Source organism: Remersonia thermophila, chromosome 5 (assembly GCF_042764415.1).
Source record: "Remersonia thermophila strain ATCC 22073 chromosome 5, whole genome shotgun sequence".
NCBI classification, from domain to species: domain Eukaryota; kingdom Fungi; phylum Ascomycota; class Sordariomycetes; order Sordariales; family Chaetomiaceae; genus Remersonia; species Remersonia thermophila.
Genome location: NC_092221.1, coordinates 1,757,876 through 1,775,993, shown reverse-complemented (window position 1 = coordinate 1,775,993; position 18,118 = coordinate 1,757,876). Strand labels below are relative to the sequence as shown.

General features: G+C 61.5%; 4 protein-coding genes across 4 annotated transcripts; 3 read left to right on the top strand and 1 right to left on the bottom strand.

Moving 5' to 3' along the window:
• Positions 1-876: 876 nt before the first annotated feature.
• On the top strand, positions 877-1,909 carry VTJ83DRAFT_5700 (uncharacterized protein; the record flags this gene model as incomplete). Its single annotated transcript, XM_071012330.1, has 2 exons — positions 877-917; positions 973-1,909. 2 exons carry the CDS (start codon positions 877-879, stop codon positions 1,907-1,909), a joined length of 978 nt encoding a protein of 325 aa, XP_070865075.1.
• Positions 1,910-2,563: 654 nt separating this feature from the next.
• Positions 2,564-9,576, top strand: VTJ83DRAFT_5699 (uncharacterized protein; the record flags this gene model as incomplete). Its single annotated transcript, XM_071012327.1, has 3 exons — positions 2,564-2,633; positions 2,869-8,191; positions 8,256-9,576. 3 exons carry the CDS (start codon positions 2,564-2,566, stop codon positions 9,574-9,576), a joined length of 6,714 nt encoding a protein of 2,237 aa, XP_070865074.1.
• A 1,079-nt stretch (positions 9,577-10,655) lies between these two features.
• On the top strand, positions 10,656-12,904 carry VTJ83DRAFT_5698 (uncharacterized protein; the record flags this gene model as incomplete). Its single annotated transcript, XM_071012326.1, has 2 exons — positions 10,656-10,962; positions 11,082-12,904. 2 exons carry the CDS (start codon positions 10,656-10,658, stop codon positions 12,902-12,904), a joined length of 2,130 nt encoding a protein of 709 aa, XP_070865073.1.
• Positions 12,905-14,644: 1,740 nt separating this feature from the next.
• Positions 14,645-18,118, bottom strand: VTJ83DRAFT_5697 (uncharacterized protein; the record flags this gene model as incomplete). The annotated part of the gene is made up of 1 exon (XM_071012325.1): positions 14,645-18,118. One exon carries the CDS (start codon positions 18,116-18,118, stop codon positions 14,645-14,647), a length of 3,474 nt encoding a protein of 1,157 aa, XP_070865072.1.

Sequence of the window (18,118 nt, the reverse complement as noted above, 5' to 3'; positions counted from 1 at the left end):
TCTCGGCGTTGGTGCCAGGCCCCCGGCCAAGATCTTGCGTTACACAAGCCAGGGTGAGATCAAGAACCACCGGTGAAGCCGACGCTAAGAGGCTGGAGCCAACGAGGCGTTTCTGGGAGGCAGATGCCGCAGGTACTAGTAGTCGGGTTCACCACAAGCGAGCGTGGGAGACAAGAGGAAGCGGGGTTGGCACCTCGCAAGGATTGGATGGCGGCGCTGTGGCCTGCGCCAGGCGACCGCTTTTCTGGGCTGCGGATGGATTCAACGATGCCAACGGCACGATTCCGGAGACGACCGGTCTTGTCACAGGTTCCCAGAACAGGCACAATAGGGTATCTTGCCAAACTGCGAGGCTCCTATCGGAGAAAAGGCCTGGGAGGATCAGTACGGGGGTTGGAATGAGCAACGAAGCGGCAGTTGGAATGTTGGAAGCACGGCGTCAGAGGCGAGAGGGGACGGCGCCGAACCGTGTGCTGCAGCATCTGGATTCCATTCTGGCGTGCACGCCATTTCTTGTTCTGCAACCCTGGTCCATCTCGGCGAAGGATGCTGACTCGGCACGCAATGCTTTTTCCAATGATCAAAGAGGGGAGGGGGGGGGGTCCATTCATGTGGAATTTTGGCGATCTTGATGAGCCTTGAGATGATTCGGTTCCTGAGCATTGGGTGTCCCGATGTCCTCGATGTGACATCAGCATGGACCGGCTTGCACACGCAACCCTAACCCCGGATCGGGCTGTTATCTTATCGTCGCTGTGGGGAGATTTTTTGATCGACATTCGGCCTGAGCAAGCGGCGGAAGGTTGGCACAAGCAGTGTCATCATCAACAAGGAGCCACACCATCCGCGGAACCTTGCTGAACCAGACTGCCCAGAATGCCGCACAAACATACAAGAAGAGAGAAGGACGAGTCGACGTAAGACCGCTTGGATTCCTCGCTCCACCCCTGCAGCGCCTAACATCCCACGCAGCTTCGATCTTCCTCCGACCCAGATCGCCCGGCCGCTTCCGCCCACGACCATCTCCAAGAAAAAGGCGACAGCCAAGAAGGCCGCCGACACGAAGGCCAACGATGCCACCAAGAAGACAGGCCAGAAGAGGAAACGCGGGGCCAAGGACCCGGACGATGCGCCGCGGGCATTCAAGCGGCTGATGGCTCTCGCCGAAGGGAAGATCCCCAAGAACAACCTCGACAACGGCGACGTGCCACCCGGCGGGAAAGGCAACAAGAAAAAGGCCAAAACAGCCACCGCGTCCGCGCCCTCAGAAACACCCTCCAAGGAGGACCTCAAGATCCGCCCCGGCGAGAGCCTCGCCGAGTTTAACCGGCGGGTCGACGCCGCCCTGCCCGTCAGCGGGCTAGCGCATAAGATGGTCAAGAACGGCAAGGACCCGCTGGGCTTAAAGGTGTGGCGGACGCTCAAGGAACGCAAGATGCACAACATGTACGCCGAGTGGCGCGAGATGGACCGCAAGATCCGCGAGCGCCGCGAGGAGGAGCGCGAGCTCGAGGAGGAGCGGGAGATGGAGAAGGAGATGGAGCTGGGCGTGTCGTGGAAGCTGGAGATGGAGGGCGCGGAGGGCGCCGGGGGAAAGAAGAAGAAGAAGAAGAACGGGAAACGCACCAAGTACATTGGCGAGGAGGCCGGGCCGGAGGGAGATCCGTGGGAAGAGGTGAAGAGGAGGCGCGGGGAGAAAAAGGTTGGGCTGAACGATGTTGCCCAGGCCCCGCCCGAGCTGAAGGTGCCGAAGAAGACTCTCATCGGCGGGGCGACGGTGCAGGTGGAGAACATCCCCAAGTCGGCGGGGAGTCTGAGGCAGAGAGAGGAACTGCAGAGCATTCGGGAGAGCGTGGTGGCGTCGTACAGGAAGATGATGGCCGAGAGGAGGCCTGCGGTGGGGACATAGCCATCTCCGATGGATGGGCTGAAGATTCCTGGTTATTTTTCTTCCTTTTGTGGGTGCGTGCTCAAGGGTGAGACGGGCGGGGGACAGATGAAGTACATGGCTGGCATGACATGTAAGCACATGTTGTGCATGCTGGACGTCGATACCGTTGGGGCCAAGGAACGGACGGCCGTTGTTTCAGGGACATGGGCAAACAGGTGGGTCACAGGTACCTCTTATTGACGGGGAAGTTGGACGAGTGCGGAGTAACGGGTTCTGATTCAACGGTTAAACCCCCTTGGGGCGTCCGGCACTGGACGTTTGAACCGTCATTACCTAGCTTTTTGGTCGTGGGCCGGGCCTCGATGGTACTCTATTGATACGCTCTTTCGTCCTTGTAGGTAGCCTGGAGGCTGGTTATCAGCGCCACCACAGCACAGGCCTGAAAGCGGCCATTGCCTTCTTGGGATGTGCACCTGCAGCTAGCCCAAGGCGAGCCGAACGGCCCCACCTTTCGCGCATTCTGCCCCTCCAAAATTCCTCCGTCGGCATCTCGCATCTGAAAACCTCCAATTATTGCCACACCATCCTCGAGCATCAGCGTTCAATCCTGGAATCGACTTCTGATCATCAAATTTTTCATCGGCTGGAAATGAGGCCGATCAGATCGCCATCATGACCACATTTGGGCTGGAGGTCCTGTTGGAGGACCTCATCCCGGAGATCGCGTATTCCGGGGAGAAAGGTGAGTCGCGTCTTCCTTAGGCGGCCTCGACGTTTTGTCCGTGAAAGAGTTCAGGAAGAATTCGAGTGTGGGGGGGATGGAGTCTTTGGGAGGTCTTATTGTTGGGGGGGGGGGGGGAGGTTCTGTTGTGACGACGAAATGCTTCTGATGAAAGCGACGCAGCGGGCGGTCACTTATATCGGGAGCCACATACATCCGAGCGTTCCTGAGGGCTTGACGCTAACGCTACAGGTAGGGGTCAGAGTGGTCGAGCTGTTAAAGATTGTGCGAAAGTACCACCTCGGCGTTGTTGGAAAAGAACTGTCCACCGATGGTTGGACGGCTGCCGACGATGCCGAGCTGGAACGGTCATTGACGGAGGCCGAGATGGCGTCGGCCAGATGGGCCTGGGATTGGCTGCGGACTCAGTCGCAGATCCTGATCAACGGCGACCGCCGGTGGAATCGCCTCGAGCTGAGCGAGGTGCTCGCTCTCCCAGAAGCCGAGACTGTCGACCTGGAACCCGCTCCTGCTGCCCCCACGGCCGCGGAAGACGCCGAAAAGGCCAAGGGTAAGAAGGCTCAGACGGCCAAGCAGACGAAAGACGCACAAGGAGGCAAGGGCGGCAAGAACAGCAAGGCCGTCAAGAGCGGCAAGGATACCAAAGACACCAAAGACATCAAGTGGGAGAAGCTCAAGACGACGCTCGCGACGCGTCCCCGGATCCACCCCACCGAGGACCTGGTGTGGCAGACATTGACCCGCCATGGAGTCGACTACAAGAAGGTTCCCGCTCTCGAGTGGGCTTGCCTGCAAGGAATCGCGTCGGCAAGGGCCGAGGGCATCCTCCAGAGCGATCTCCGGCGCTTGGTCAACCAAGACAAGCGCTCCCTTCCGAAGCGGACCGACTCGCTCGCCCAGAAAGGCTACATTGCCAAGCGCACCGTCGTGGTGGCCAAGATGAAGACGAGCAGGCTGTGGCTGATCGACTTTGCCCCTCCGCTGGTCGAAGCCGACAATCCCGGCTTGGACCTCACTCCCGAAAACCTCACCAAAGATCTGGAGCCCGTGCCCTGGCACAACCGATGGACGGGGAGCACCATCGACATGGACGCCCTCGGGAGGACCGTCGTGGGCATCGTCAAGGCCTGGAAGGTGATCCGCTACGCCGACCTGAGGGCGAAGCTGGGCATCTCGGGCAAGCGATGGCAGATGAAGACGCTGGCCAAGAACTCGCAGCGGCTCGTCGACATGGGTGTGTTCCGATACACGGCTGCTTCGTTCCCAGGCGCTCGCAAGGTGTTCAAGGATTGCCTCAAGTTTGTGCGGGAGCCCACCGCCGACGAGTGGGAGAAATTCTTGGCCACCGGAAAGAAGACGTCAAAGTATTCCGACCATACAAAGCAACGGGAGCCGAAGCCCAATGCCCTCGCGCTCTACCAGAACGCGGGCGGGGATGGAAAAAAGTCCGGCGATACGCGATCCAAGGTCAAGCGCATCTTCAGCGGCTGGACCCCTGAGAAGCCCCTTGCCCAGACCGTCTTCGAGGTGATCCGGAGCGCCGGCCCGGAGGGTGCCTCGAACCCTCAGATCAGCGCCGCCACCATCGGCTATCAGCATCGACGTTACCTCTCGAGCTACCTCACCAAGGTCGCCGACACCCAGCAGCCCCCTCACCTCAAGAAATTCCAGGTCGCCAGCCAACTCGTCCGCACGGGCAAGACGTCTGCCTATATGTACTCGGCGGTGGGGCTCACGGAGCCCGGGACGCGCGAGGAGGCCGCGCCAGCGGCCGAGGGATCAGCGGCGGCCAGCCCCCCCACACCCGCGGATCGGTACGGCTTTGGCGCCGTGCGTGCCAGGGCCTTCGCCGCCGAGGAAGACATCTCCCTTTCAAACATGTCCTCGCTTGCTAGGAAGACGAAGCCGTCATCCAAAGCGTCCAAACGGAGGTTGCTGCTGCCCCGCATCCGAGAAGAACGCCCGGTTGCGGCTCAACCCGCTGTTGCCTCTGTCCCTGCCATGGCTGCCGAGGAGACGTCTGAGCAGAAGGATGCGGCGGGCTCCCTGGAGGGCGAGAAGACCGCGTTGGAGAAGGCGCCCGAGCAACCGGCGGACCTTGTAGCTGAGCAAGGGGTCGAAACGACCGACTCGGAACCTTGCCTGCCTCGCAAGGATCGCGCTGGCGATCCCAGCAGCGGCCCCGAGAACCTGGAGGAGGTCATGAAGGAACCGCCTGCTGCTCCGAGAGAGGATCCCCCATCGACTCCTGCTGCGGCGGACGCCGAGGCACCGGATGCGATCAAAGTGCCAGAAATCACGGAAACCCCCAGCGCAAAAGACGTTACAGAAGCGCCCGAAACATCCGCGCCCGCCGAAGAGCACAATGGGCCCGAGGCTCCTGAGATTTTGGCCCCTGAGCAGCTCGTCCTGAACGTCCGATATGGTACCATCATCGGGAAGCTCCAGGTCCACCAATCCGATCGCAAGATTACCTTTTTGCGATCCGGAAGGGGCCTCAAGAAACCCGTCATCATTCCCATCGACGCCCATCTCGAGGACCCGGTGATGCAAGACGTTCCCAACGCCGACGGGAGTGAGAAGGGCTTGGTGTTCACCGTGGGTGGAGCCGCTGGGGCTGAGACGTCGCCGCATGTGTTTGTCTATGGCGACGAAGACCAGCACCGCGCGCGGTGGATTCAGCAGGAAGTAATCCGGCTGAAGGACCCCAACGCCGAGGTGCCTACGGCGGATGCCGGCGCCGAAGGAGGCCAGGCTGCCGCGGCCGATGCTGCTCCTTCTCCGGCCGGTACAAAGGGAAAGAAGCCTGCTCGAGGTGGGCGAGGGAATGGCAAGAAAAAGGCTGCCCCGGCTGGAGCAAAACCATACGTCTGTTCTTTGTGCGGCGGCGCCTGGAAGAATGATATCGGCCTCAAGTACCACCTCGAGAAGGCCCAAGTGCCATGCAACCCGAACTTCGATCCCGCCAGCTTGCTCGACAGACCCCGGAAGCGCCGCCGGCTTTCTCCACCACCGCCACCTCCTGCTCCCCCGGCGCCGGCCAACCCGGAACCCGCAGAGGACGGGATCGGAGGCCGTCGGCCGCGCAGAGCAAAGGCGGTTGCTGCACAAAAGCCGGAAAAGAAGCGTCGCGTTAGACGCAGCGTCCGCACAGCCATCCGTGCCTTCCAGGGTCCGGCTGGTCCCTTTCGCGGGCTCGCTGCGGCGGATAGCCAGGGCGTGGAGGAACCAGAGGGGTGGCTCCTGGAACGCCCTCGGGGCGGTGTCTCCAGGGTCTTGGAGCCTGATGCAGCTGGCCAGCCTGCTTCGTGGTTGAAGCCTTTTGCGGCAGTCGGCACGAGATCACCTTCGGCAGCCTCGGCTGTTCGCGCGACCAAAGCGGCCTCCAAGATCCAGCCTTCTACGCCTACTGGCACCGCATCCTTTTCTGTGCCTGCGGAGGCACTGTCTCAGCGGCTACAACCGTTGGAGTCGCTGCCCACGGCCCCTGCGACGCCGGCGGGCTCTCAACAGTCTGCGGGCGGCGGAGCTGATGATCGATCCTCTGGTGGCGGGTTACCGGACCCTCCGAGCAGTCAGTTAGCCATGAACCCTGTGCTGGAGGCGCCTCGGAGCGAGTACCCGCCGCCGCCTGGCAGCATGCAGGATGCACAAACCAGCTGCGGAACGGAAGAGTCGACTTCGCAGGATGGGTGGTACCTGGTGCACAAGCCACTCACGCGTTCAACCAACTACGACCGCCTGTCAAGCGAGGCCAAGAAGAGGACTGCGCAGGCCTTCGACATCATCAATTACCTGCTGGACAACAACCTCGGCGTGTTCCCCGGCGAGAGGGCCCTCTTCTACGCCATGACCAAGGTGTTCCTCAAGGAGTTTCCCAACCAGATGCCCCCCACCTGGAAGAACTTCGTCAGCGCCCTCAAGGCGATCGAAACCCGCAAGCTTGCCACCGTTCACACGCACATGGTGAAGACAGAGAAGGGCCGGCTGCAGACATGCAGCCTGCTCATCAGGACCGGCGTCGAACCCAACGGCATCATTGCGGCCAGGATGAAGCAGAAGATTCGGGAGGTGTACCCGGCCATTTTCATACCGCCGGCTTTCTCCCCTAACAAGGAGGAGCTGGCTCTTCTGCAGGAGCTGGACAAAAAGACCACCGACAACCACCTCAGCAAGCCGAATGCCAACGGCAAGAAGTTCCGCAGCCGGCGCAAGATCGAAGAGATCGAAGTCCTGAATGCGCACTACTACACCAACACGGCGCCTGCTCCCAAGCGAGACCCCCTCTGGATCCGCGAGTTTGAGCGCAATCACGAAGCTCGTTCCGCCAGAAGCCGCCCGATCGACCAAGAATCGCTCGGGCCCGTCTGGAAAAATGCCCCAAAGGATGCCCCTGCCGACATCTACGGAGACATCCCGGTGGATCCCAGCATCATGGGCGGGGCCATGATGACGCTTCCGCAACGCCACGAGGGCGCCGGCCCTTCAGTGCTCGAGGCCGTCAAGGCGTACGGCTTGCTGCCCCCCAAGCCGGGACCCCGCCACCGGAGACTGTCGTATCCGCGGCCGCTGTCGAAGCTGCCGCGAGAGCTTGGCAGGGTTCGGAACCCAGGACTGTCAAGCTTGCCTCGATCATTCTTTGGTATCGATGATGGCGCGACGACATATCAGCGTGTTCCCCCGGAGACGGTCCTCTTGGGTCCCCAGGGCTCAATCGGGGACGTAAAGAACATCGAGTTGGACCGGTCCTCGGTGCTTGAATCAGCATCGCCAGGCTCCGGGCTCAACCATCCCCAAAGCTTCCGGGAGAACCCTGAAGGCACCTTCACGTTCGACGGCTGGATGCCCAACCAGCAAGGTCTCGCGGTCCAAACTGGCCCGTTCGGCGTGGAGGAGATGGATGAGCATCAGAAAGCCGGCAAGATCAAATCGCGCGACCGGGCCGACAAAGAATACGCGAGGTTCTGCTCCATCGTCGACCAATGCGCGGCATGGGAGCAGTCGCCAGCGGGTTGGGAGGCCGGAGAAAGCTGCCGTGCTGTGCCCGGATCCCGCTTCATCCACCTTTCGCTGCCGGCGTCGTGGGCCAGCAACAAAACGATCGGCGTGAAGTGGTCGGAGGACACGCAATACGATCTCGAAACACTTCCCTACGGAGACCTGGACGACGACGATCACAAGGCCGTTCCGCACGTCGAGTACCCGCTAGAGATGCTCATGGGGCTCAACGAGCCATTCCCCAAGAAGCGTCGCTTGCAGAACGGGACCGCCGCTTCCGCTGCTCCTCCCCCACCGCTTCCTCCGCCGCCGTCGTCGTCGCAGCGGGGCCGCCGGGGCGGTCGACCGTCGAAGGTGAAGCTCGCCGCGATCAAGACGATGCGCGAACACACGGCGTACCCCAAGTCGAGCGAGGACTTGCTGTGGAGCGCGGACGACGACCTGGATTGGTCGAGCGAGAACGTGCGGCTTGCCGCGTTCATTGTCGTCACGACCTTGCTGGGCGGCGTCGACAGGGTCGTCGACTGGGGCCTCATGCTGCGGCTCGTGCCTGACCAAACGTGAGTTTCCTAGCTCGAGACGGTTCGACGAAGATGCCATGAGCCGTTGCTAACAGCCCAACAGCATCAGCCAGCTCCGGCACTACTGGTGCGCGCTCAAAAAGGACCGCCAGTCGACCATCGTGAGCCTGACGGACAAGTTCCGGCGGGCCTTTCTGAAGGCGTATGAGAAGGGAGAGGTTCCGCCCATCGACTTTGACAACGTTCTGGCCTACGACTGGAAGTTTCTGATCAAGTGGACCACCAAGCTCGACCTGCAAGAGCAGAGGACGCTGCCGGCGTCGCGCGAGGGGCTGGAGCAAACCGCAACCGTGGCGAACTTTCGGCACGACAATCGGCCGTGGAGAGAAGCCTTTTACCATCCTCAGCGGTCCATCTTCAACAAGTTCCAGGACGCGACCTGCGAGCCGCTGGCCCTCCCCGTGGACGAAGACGCGGCCGTCGCCTCGGACCCCAAGCCGGACCTGGAGATGGTGGTGGCCATGGCGTGGACGCGGGCGCTGTGCGTGACGCCGGTCGAGGCGTACTCGGCCGAGGCGGTGCTGCACCGGCGCAACAGCCTGTTCCCGCACCGGACCAAGGCGGAAATCACGGAGCTGATGGTCAAGGGCGTCGACCAGCTCCAAAAGCAGGGCGTCATCTCCAAGTCGTCGTCGAAATGGACCAACGGGCGCCGGTGGCGCTTCAACACGCGCGTGCTCGACTGCCTCGAGAAGATGGCGCAGCAGGACAAGTTCGCCAAGGCGGCCGAGTTCAAGCGCGAGCTGGACCGGGCGTTTCGCAGCGGCGGCGAGGCCAAGAGGCACCGCGTCACGTACATCACCAACGACGGCATGATCATGGCGCTGCTCAACCTGCAGGCCAACGGCCGGGTGCGCATCGAGACGACGGGCCAGCCGTACGTGCCCATGGGCCACGAGCCCGGCAACTACGAGACGCGCAAGTACACCAAGAAGTACATGCACTTCCGCCTCGACGTGGTGCCGACGGAGCGCTACCTGTACGACGAGGCGGACCCCGGGGCCGGCGAGGACGCGGCGCTCGCGGGGCTCCGCCGGGCTGTTCGCGCTGCCGCGCCGCCGACCCGCGGCCCCGGGGGCGCGGTGCCGGCGTGGTGCGACGTTTTTGGCAAGGTGGACGCGGAGCGGTGGCTCAAGTACCTGAGCGCGGTGCTGATAACGCTGGCGTCGCGCGGGAGCATGCCGGTGGGCGAGCTGGTGCAGACGCTGAAGCCCGTCATCATGGCGTTCGAGGCGGAGCTGATCCTGGAATGGCTTGCGGGGCTGGGGCTGATGGCGCAGCAGGTGGGAGGTACGGTGCCGGCGGTGATGGAGTGGTGGTGGGTGGTGGTGGGGGTGCAGAGGGAGGGGCTGTTGTTGTGTTAGGAGGATAGCGTAGGTACCTCCATGGAAGTATGCCGTCGGTGCCTAGCTGCCGTATGTGGTACGTAGGGTATACTATACATCTGTCGTCTGTCTGTCTGTATATATGTAGATATCATCGCAGTTCTCTCTTTGTTCTCCTAGTTTCCCTGTCTTTTTTTTTTTTTTTTCCTTCTCGCCAAAGTCTCCTTTTTTTCGGGAGCAGTTGGTGGCTGTGGTCTACATACGTAGGGTCCATGGTCATGATCTGTGGTCTACTACTATGGAAGGAAGGGTTTCGGTTGGGAGAGGTTCTACTATGCTAACTCCACAACACCCAAGTAGGAGTAACTACACTAGACGGGAAAGGGCTGGCGATTTGATCTTAGTTATACCCCCCTTTCAGAATACCCTGATAGGCATATAGGCACGGCGCCTTTCTTCCTTCCATGGAGGTTCATGGAGCGTATAATTAGTACTTGTCCATGCCTAAGGTACGCAGTAGTGTATGTGCGCTTTGGAATCCCAGGTTTGTTTTTTTTTTTTTTTTTTTTTTCGTTGAAGATGCATGGGGTTCGTCAGAGTCCCTGTCGACGGTCTCTTAGCCTATGTGCTTTGTATGTTCCTCTCAGGGGCTCAGCGTCGGCGGTGGGGCCCGTGCAGCGACGGGCGGGCTCCCGACGAGCGTTTTGATTGGCCGAGGCCTTGTCAAGCCGGGGACCCCCCCTGTTCGCGAGGTGGCTTTTGGTCCCAACCGGCCGGGATTTCTAAGACTTTCCGCTGCGGGATGCGAACCCTCGACGACCTGGAACCACAGTCTCACTGCTTCCTACATGTTACTTGGTAGTCAACTAATAATAGTTGCTCTGTAAACACCTGCTGCCTACATACATCACTTTTGCATCCTGCATTCTGCAATCTTGCATCCTTCAACCACCTCTCAACCTCGCCTCTCAACCTCGCCTCTCAACCAACCGGGCGAAAACCCAGCTTTCGCTTGACGGGCTTGCCGGCAACCCCCCAACCCCGCGACCATTCATCCACCATTGCCTCCGTTATCGATCGACCGACGACCTTCGCTATTCATGTCTCCGGCCGACTGAATGGATGCGACGCTGCTGCCGTCCTCCTCTGCCGCTCCGAACCCTCCCCGTCCCCGTCCCCGTCCCCATTCCCAACCAAGGTCCTCCAGCCCGTTCGACGACGTCTCGGAGCCTCCATCTCGATCCCACCACGGCGCCATGGGCTCGGTCCGCCGCTGCGCGCGCCGCTTCGAGCGCGCCTGCTGTGCCTGCGCAAAGTACATACCGCTCGTCTTCGTCTACGGCCTGACCACATGGGCCTGCTACGTCCTGGTCACGCTGTGCACCACCACCTCGTCCTCCGGCACGTTCAAGGTGGAATGGCTGGGTAGGTTGGACGACGGCCAGCCCGCCTTTCCTGGCTCCTGGCTCCTGCTTGTTCTTCTTCTGCTCCGCGTTCCGTTTGGCTAACTCTCCGCTCCGCTCCGCTCCCTCCCTCCTTTCCAGACACCCCGGCAGCCATCGCCGGAGTCTTCCTCTACCTCATGCTCAACTGGTGCTACACCACCGCCGTCTTCACGCCTCCCGGTAGCACCACCAACGAGCACGGCTACAGCACCCTCCCCACCCAAAACCCGCCCGCCGTCACCTCCTTCACCGTCAAGTCCAACGGCGAGATGCGCTTCTGCAAAAAGTGCCAGGCTCGCAAGCCCGACCGCGCCCACCACTGCTCCACCTGCCGCCGCTGCGTCCTCAAGATGGACCACCACTGCCCCTGGCTCGCCACCTGCGTCGGCCTCTACAACCACAAGGCCTTCCTGCTCTTCCTCGTCTACACCACCCTCTTCAGCGTCTACTGCTTCGCCGCCTCGGGCTCCTGGGTCTGGGCCGAGCTCCTCTCCAACGAGGCCGGCTACGTCGAAACCCTCATGCCCGTCAACTACATCATGCTGTGCATCATCGGCGGCATCATCGGCCTCGTCATCGGCGCCTTCACCGGCTGGCACCTGTGGCTGGCCACCCGCGGCCAAACCACCATCGAGTGCCTCGAAAAGACGCGCTACCTCTCCCCGCTCCGCCGCTCCATGCACCAGGCCTACATCAACCAGCACACCCCGGGCCAGGGCATCCCGCTGCCCTCGTACGGCCAGCAGCTCCTCGACCTCCACCAAAACGCCCTCCCGGGCATCACCCGCCCCGAGGAAGGCGAGGAGCTCCGCCGCGACCCCGCCCCGCGACCCCGCAGCCCGGACGACCTCGAAGCCCGCGACAGCTCCTACGGCCCGCAGCTGCAGGCCGGCTCGCGCCGCTTCACCTACGACGAGATGGAGCGCATGCGCGCCCGCCGCCGCTACCAGGACTACCTCGACGAGCAGGACTCGTCCAAGCTGCCCAACGCCTTCGACCTCGGGCCCAAACGCAACCTGCTCCACCTCTTTGGCCACAACCCCTGGCTGTGGCTGCTGCCCATCTGCAACACCACGGGCGACGGCTGGTCGTGGGAGCCCAACCCCAAGTGGCTCGACGCTCGCGAGAAGCTGGCGCGCGAGCGCTGGGAGCAGGCGGAGCGGGAGCGCGTGGCGGGTTGGGGGCCGAGCCTCGACGACGGCGACGCGCGCGACGCGGAGCCGGTGACCTGGCAGACGGAGGACCTGAGGCTGGCGGGCGCGGGGCGGCATTACCGGCAGCCGCCCTCGAGGCCGAGCACCACCAGCACCGGCTCCAGCACCGGCTCCAGCTCCAGCGCCGCGGGGCGCAAGATGCCGAGCAAGGCCGACCGCATCTTGGGGAGGGATCCGAACCTGTACGCCGACGTCGAGCTGTCGCCGGCCGCCCGCGCCGCGCGGCAGCAAAAGGCCGCCGAGGCCGCGGCGCTGCAGCGCAAGCGGAGAAGCCCCGTCCCCGCGGGCAAGGAGCTGCTCGAGTACGAGCTGGAGGAGATCGATCGGTTCGATGAGGAGGTCGAGGTGGAGGTGGAGGAGGAGGAGGAGGAGGGGCGGCGTGGCCATGGTGACAACAACGCGGGCGCCAAGGGCGGGAACGATGTCGCGTCCCCGGCGCAAGCGCAGCCGCCGCAGTCGCACGCAGCAGGCACGGAACGGAGATCCTCCCCGCTGAGCCTCGCGCCGAGCAATCGGTGGAGGCCCGCCGGGGGAGGCGGGCTGCCGTCGCCCCGCGGATTTGGCGTCGGCGGCGTGGGCTTGGGGAGGACCGCCAGCCCTACCGCCATCCACGGCGCCAACGCCATGACTACGACGACCACGACCACCACCACGACCATGACCTCGACCAGCAATGATGCTCCGTCCGCGGATGATGACGTTGATTGATCGGATATAAATAGAAGGGGAAAAGGAGGGGTTAAAATCTAATCGGCGCGAGTTTGGACAGGCTACAAATGATGAAAGGGATCTTTGGCTTGGTCTTTTCTTTTTTTATTATCCTTTTTTTTTTGGTTGAGAGGCGCTCGATAGGGCCCTTGTTTTCTTTTTTTTTTTTTTTCTCCTTTTTTGTTTCTTCGTTTTTCCCCTTTCATGTGTTTTGACTTGGGCGCCGAGCTTCTCGTGCTTGGAGCTCGCTAGAACGATTGCTTGATTTTGCATCACCACTGGTTATACTGGCGGGATGGCATGGCATTGCAAGGCGCGGCCGGTTGGCAGGTTGGGCAAAGAGCGATGAGATGGGTTTCCTTCATCATTTGTTGATTCCGAGGGCAGGCTAGCTGGCGAGCTAGCTAGCTACCTGGGTACCTCGGTTGGCCCCCCCCCCCCCCCCCCCCCTGCTGCTTTGGGGATACGGCGCTACACTTTGTAGGATAAGGATATAACTATGCAAAACCGCCTATCCGCTTGGGCGTAGTCCGGCCCGACCATGCCTTCAAGATTGCGACGAGCCGGTGCCTTTCAGCGAGGAAAAAGCGCGCCATCCAAGTCTTGTTCATGGCGGCATGCCTCGGACAGACAAGACAAGCAAACCGCTTGTCCCGTTACGCTGCTCCGTCGATCATGGTGGCATCGACGAGGCTCCGCGTGCCGGCGGGGTGCCGTACCCGGCTTGTCTCAACCAGCGTCCTGCGTCACGTTGGAATCTCCCACCGCATCCTCTCTGCCCGTATCCAAAGCCCCCCTGGAAGTCCCGAGTTCGCCGGCAGTCTCGTTGATCACGTCGGACATGGCAATCGCTCCCCCTGCATAAGCAGAGAGGGTACAAACATATCAACACGAAAACACCAGAAGAGAGAAACCGATTCCATCCCCCGAAAGCAAGCGGAGCACAGAACCCAAGGGAGCTAGATGCGCACGAATGAGTGGAAAAGAAATAAGGTCACCCGGCCCATACAAGTAAACATTCTGCGTGTGTCATGATATTGCATACAGAAACATCCCATGCCCGTACCCGGAGAGATTTTCACCATGCCGCCCGTCCGTATCCCCACAAGCCCAATTGCTGGTTCCCGTAGCCCGTCTATAAATGACCCTGGTGCCGTTTCGAGCATCTTCATGCGCATTTGAAACCGTCAAAAACAACTCATCCTCTGTTCATCCTCGCAATGCGGGTATCATGATGTGTGTGCGTGTGATGTATCCGAGCTCTCCCATCCCAGGCCCCAACTGTTTCGTCAAGTCCGCGTCGCCAGGACAAGGTTGACGGTTCATGCAATGAAATCCCACACGTCCCTTGGAATGAAGATGTCCTGTCCCTTTGATGCGCCAGTCCCGCCCATGCACGCCAAAACGCCACCCGCTGTTCGGGTTGAGTACAACACAACGAGCAAGGAGTCAAACAAAGAAAGGGAAGAAAAGAGGAGAAAAGGAAAAGCCATCCAACTCGAGTCCCTTGATCAATGGTAAAGGGACACCGACCCTAGAAAGCCGGCCAGCGGGGCTTCAGCTGGCTCAAAGTCCATCAAGGAAGAGAATGAAAAGAAAAAAAAGGAAGAAAGAAGAAGGAAAAAGAAAAAAAGAAAAAGAAAAGAGAACCATGAGGATGATAGCGGTACATTGGCAAAAGGACCTCTCCGCTTCCAACCAAGTCTGTTGTTACACCTGTAGGCTTGTCGAGACAGGAAATCACAGCGTCCTACTGCTGTCCATGCTAGACTTGGGGCTTGCGTTGGCGAACACGTTGCGACCGATGCTCCTGAGCATGTTGGTGTTCTTGGGGACGTCCTCCGGATACGACACCATGATTTCGGTGACGGGGCCCCGCTTGATGCGGCAAAAGAGGGTCGAGAACAGGAATTTCTCACCCTCATGGTCGAGCAGCGGGATGGTGCGATATCCTTGCTTGAGGTTGCTCAGCTTGGCCGTGAAGGTCGCCAAAGGCGCTGCCTTGTCGTGGTAGCCGCCCTTGTCGGCGAGCTTGACGCTCCATCGCACAAAGATCAGGTCCGGGTATTTGGTCGTCACGTCGAAGGAGCACGTGTGGTTGAACTCGGGGTTGAAGCCATTGTCGCGGACGATCCTCGTGCGCTGCTTGAGCTGCGTCTGCTGGGCGGCGGTGTAAGCGGCGGCGTCGGCCTTGTTGCGCTTGTCATCGGCCATGAGCACCTCAACCTCGACGTAGGGGTCGAGGGTGCGCCTCTCCCCGAGGTTCCAAGGGCGCATCAGCTGCTGGGCCGAGATGATCTCTATCTCAAACGCCACCTTCTTCCGCGGACGGCGGCCGGCGCACTCATCAGGCGACAGGTTAGGCATAACCTGGATCTGGCGCGCCTCGAGCGGCTTGAGGACATAGCCCGACTGGCCGGTGCCGCCGTCAAACATGGCCTGGTTCAGCTGCATGCCTAGGTCGAAGGTCTGCCAGTTGAGAGCCGCCATCTGCACGCCGCGCTTCCAGTAGATGAGGGGGTCGAAGTTGTTGGACGAGATGCGGCCGGCGTTGGGGTAGACGCGCATCAGGTAGCGCATGTTGTGGCGGTAGAGCGCCCGCTTTCCCTCGCTGCTCTGGACCTTGTCGGCAAACGTCTTTTCCTTGAACGAGAAGATGTGATTGAACTTCTTGGCGTCGGGCGTATCAAAGCCTTCGAAGCGGATGCCCATGCAGTAGACGCCGAGCTCCCCGAGCACGGGGTGAATCTTGCTGCTGACCTTCCTCGCCTGGGCGCCGGCTGGGTCATAAACCGTCTCCACCTCGCTGTCACACTCACTAGGGCTGTTGCTGCTGCTGTTGCTGCTGAGCGGCTCGTGGACCTGGCCTTCGGTGATGGTGTTGATAAGCCGGCTCGTGCGCGAGACCGGCGACGGGCTACGGAGCGGGCTCGTCGGTGCCGGTATCAGCGGCGGGCGCTGGTTGAGCGACGGCAGGCTGTTACCACGCCGGCGCCCGCCCTGCCGCTCCGCAGGGCGAACCGGCTCGTTGGGCTTCTTCACCTTGATAAGGATGCGGTCCATCAGCTCCGAGGGCGACGGCAGGCGGTCCGACGACGGGTCGAGCGGGGCGCGCACAAGCTTGTCCCCAAACACCTCGATCATGATCTTGGCCATGTTGATCTGGGTGTTCGGGTGGCAGCGCACCTCGAGCGAGATCCAAAGCGGGAAGTGCGACGTGACGAACGCGTACTTGTTGATGGTCTTGATGACCTCGAGGAAGCTGATGCTGGTGGTGAGCGTATGGCCGTGCGTCACAACAGGTTGGTAGTCCTCGCCGTCCCAGCAGTCCACCTCGATGCAGCGGCAGCCGCGCATCAAGGCCGCGATGTAGCCTTCATGGGTCGACGTGCTCGCCACCTGGCGACCGAGGAGGTAGGTGTTGTGCGAGCTTGAAATGTAGTACTCGTTCATGGGCCGGTCCAGCACGTAGTGTTTCGGCGCTTTGGGGATGACATCGTTGGATGTCGACGTCAGAAAAGCGGCAAAGCCAGCCTCCGACATGATCACGGCCTCGGCGTCGCCGTCGACGGCATCTCTCTGCCGGCCCTTGCGGGCGAAGCGCGAAAAAACAGCCTCCCAGGCGGACGGGTCCTCGTCCACGTTCTCTTGCTGCACGTCGCGCAGGAACGCCAGGAACTCGTCTTTGGTCATGCCGGCGTCGGGATGGGCGGCGCGCGCTTGGTACACCTTTCGGATGTCGGCCCGCACCTTCATCAGGCGCACAAACTCGAGAAATTCGGCAAAGTTTAGGCGGCCGCCGGGAGATGGACTGGGCGGCATGTCATCGGAGGCTCCGCGCCGGCCCTTGGCCATCTCGAACTTCCGGCGCAACTCGTCGGCCGGCGCGTGGATGTGCAGGGCACGGCACACGCGCTCGACGCCGGCGAAGTCGATGTGCTCATCTTCGGGCGACCGCGCCAGGCCGAGCTGCTTGTCCATCTCCCTGGCCCAGTATGTGCGGACGGCCTTGTCGTTGAAAGACATGAGGCTCATGGCGAAGTCCTGGCGATGCTTTGTGATGGTGTCAAGGGCGACGACCCACTGGACAAACGCCTTGTCCGTGTCGGCAATGAGGTGCAGCAGCTTGGTCGCAGTCTTGCCGGGAACCGTGTAGATGATGGTGAAGAAGCGCTTCTCAACCGACTCAGGCAGGCCAGCGTCAAGCCGGTACTGCCGAATGTCCTCGGCGGTGCGGATCTCCTTGATGTCGTCCATGTAGACCGTCTTGTTCTTGTCCCAGCAGATCTTGGCCGCCTCGGGATCGAGGCACAGCGTGATCCGCTTGGTGTGCTTCTTTTTGGAAAGTTTCGTGAGGGACATGCCCCGGCGAAGGGCCAGGGGGATCGACTCGAAGCCGTCTGACGCAGGGGCTAATGATGATGATGATGATGATGATGATGATGATAATGATGATGATGGAGCGGCGCGCAGACACCCGGACTCGGCAACGGAGGCCTCGTCGCCGGATCGATCGTCCGTCGTCGGGGTGGTGGCGACGGCGGCCTCATTGTCCGAGTCGCTCTCGAACGGGCTGATGGGGTCAAATGGCGTGTTGGGGTTGCTCATGCTCCCCCTGCGGCGCATGACGCCCGGGCCCACGCTGCCATCGCGGCTCCTCGGGTGGCTGGAGGAGGGCCGTCGATTCATGAACACGGCGGCCTTGTTGCGAACCGTATTCGAGGCGCGCCTGACGATGCTCATCTTGACGGTTTCGCTCATGGCCCCGGTGCTGGCGCTTCGGAACGCCCCCTGGCTGAGGGATGCGGTGCTCGTCTTTCTCGACAGCGAGGTAACCATCTGGTCGGCGGGCCGCTTAGCCGACATGGGCTCGGGTAGCTGGAAAGCGGACGAGAGAGCCTCGAGGTCGTCGAGCCCCTTGTCATGGCAGGGGGCGAGCGACTCTGGGGAGGCTTGGAGGGAGCTGTTGGCGGTCGTGGACGTCCCGGCGGTCACTACTGATTGGGTGGGCGAGGAGGCACCCTGCCTCGAGTCGGGCAAGAGGGTCGAAGGAGACATGGCTGAGGGAGGCGGGACAACGACGAGCTGCGTTTGCGGGATCAGGTCCGCCTTGGCCTGGCTCGCGCGTGCCCGTCGCGTCCGGATGGACTCGGGCGTCATGGCCGACATGACGTGAGGCGCTTGTGGGTGATCTAAGCGGACGGCTGGAGTCAT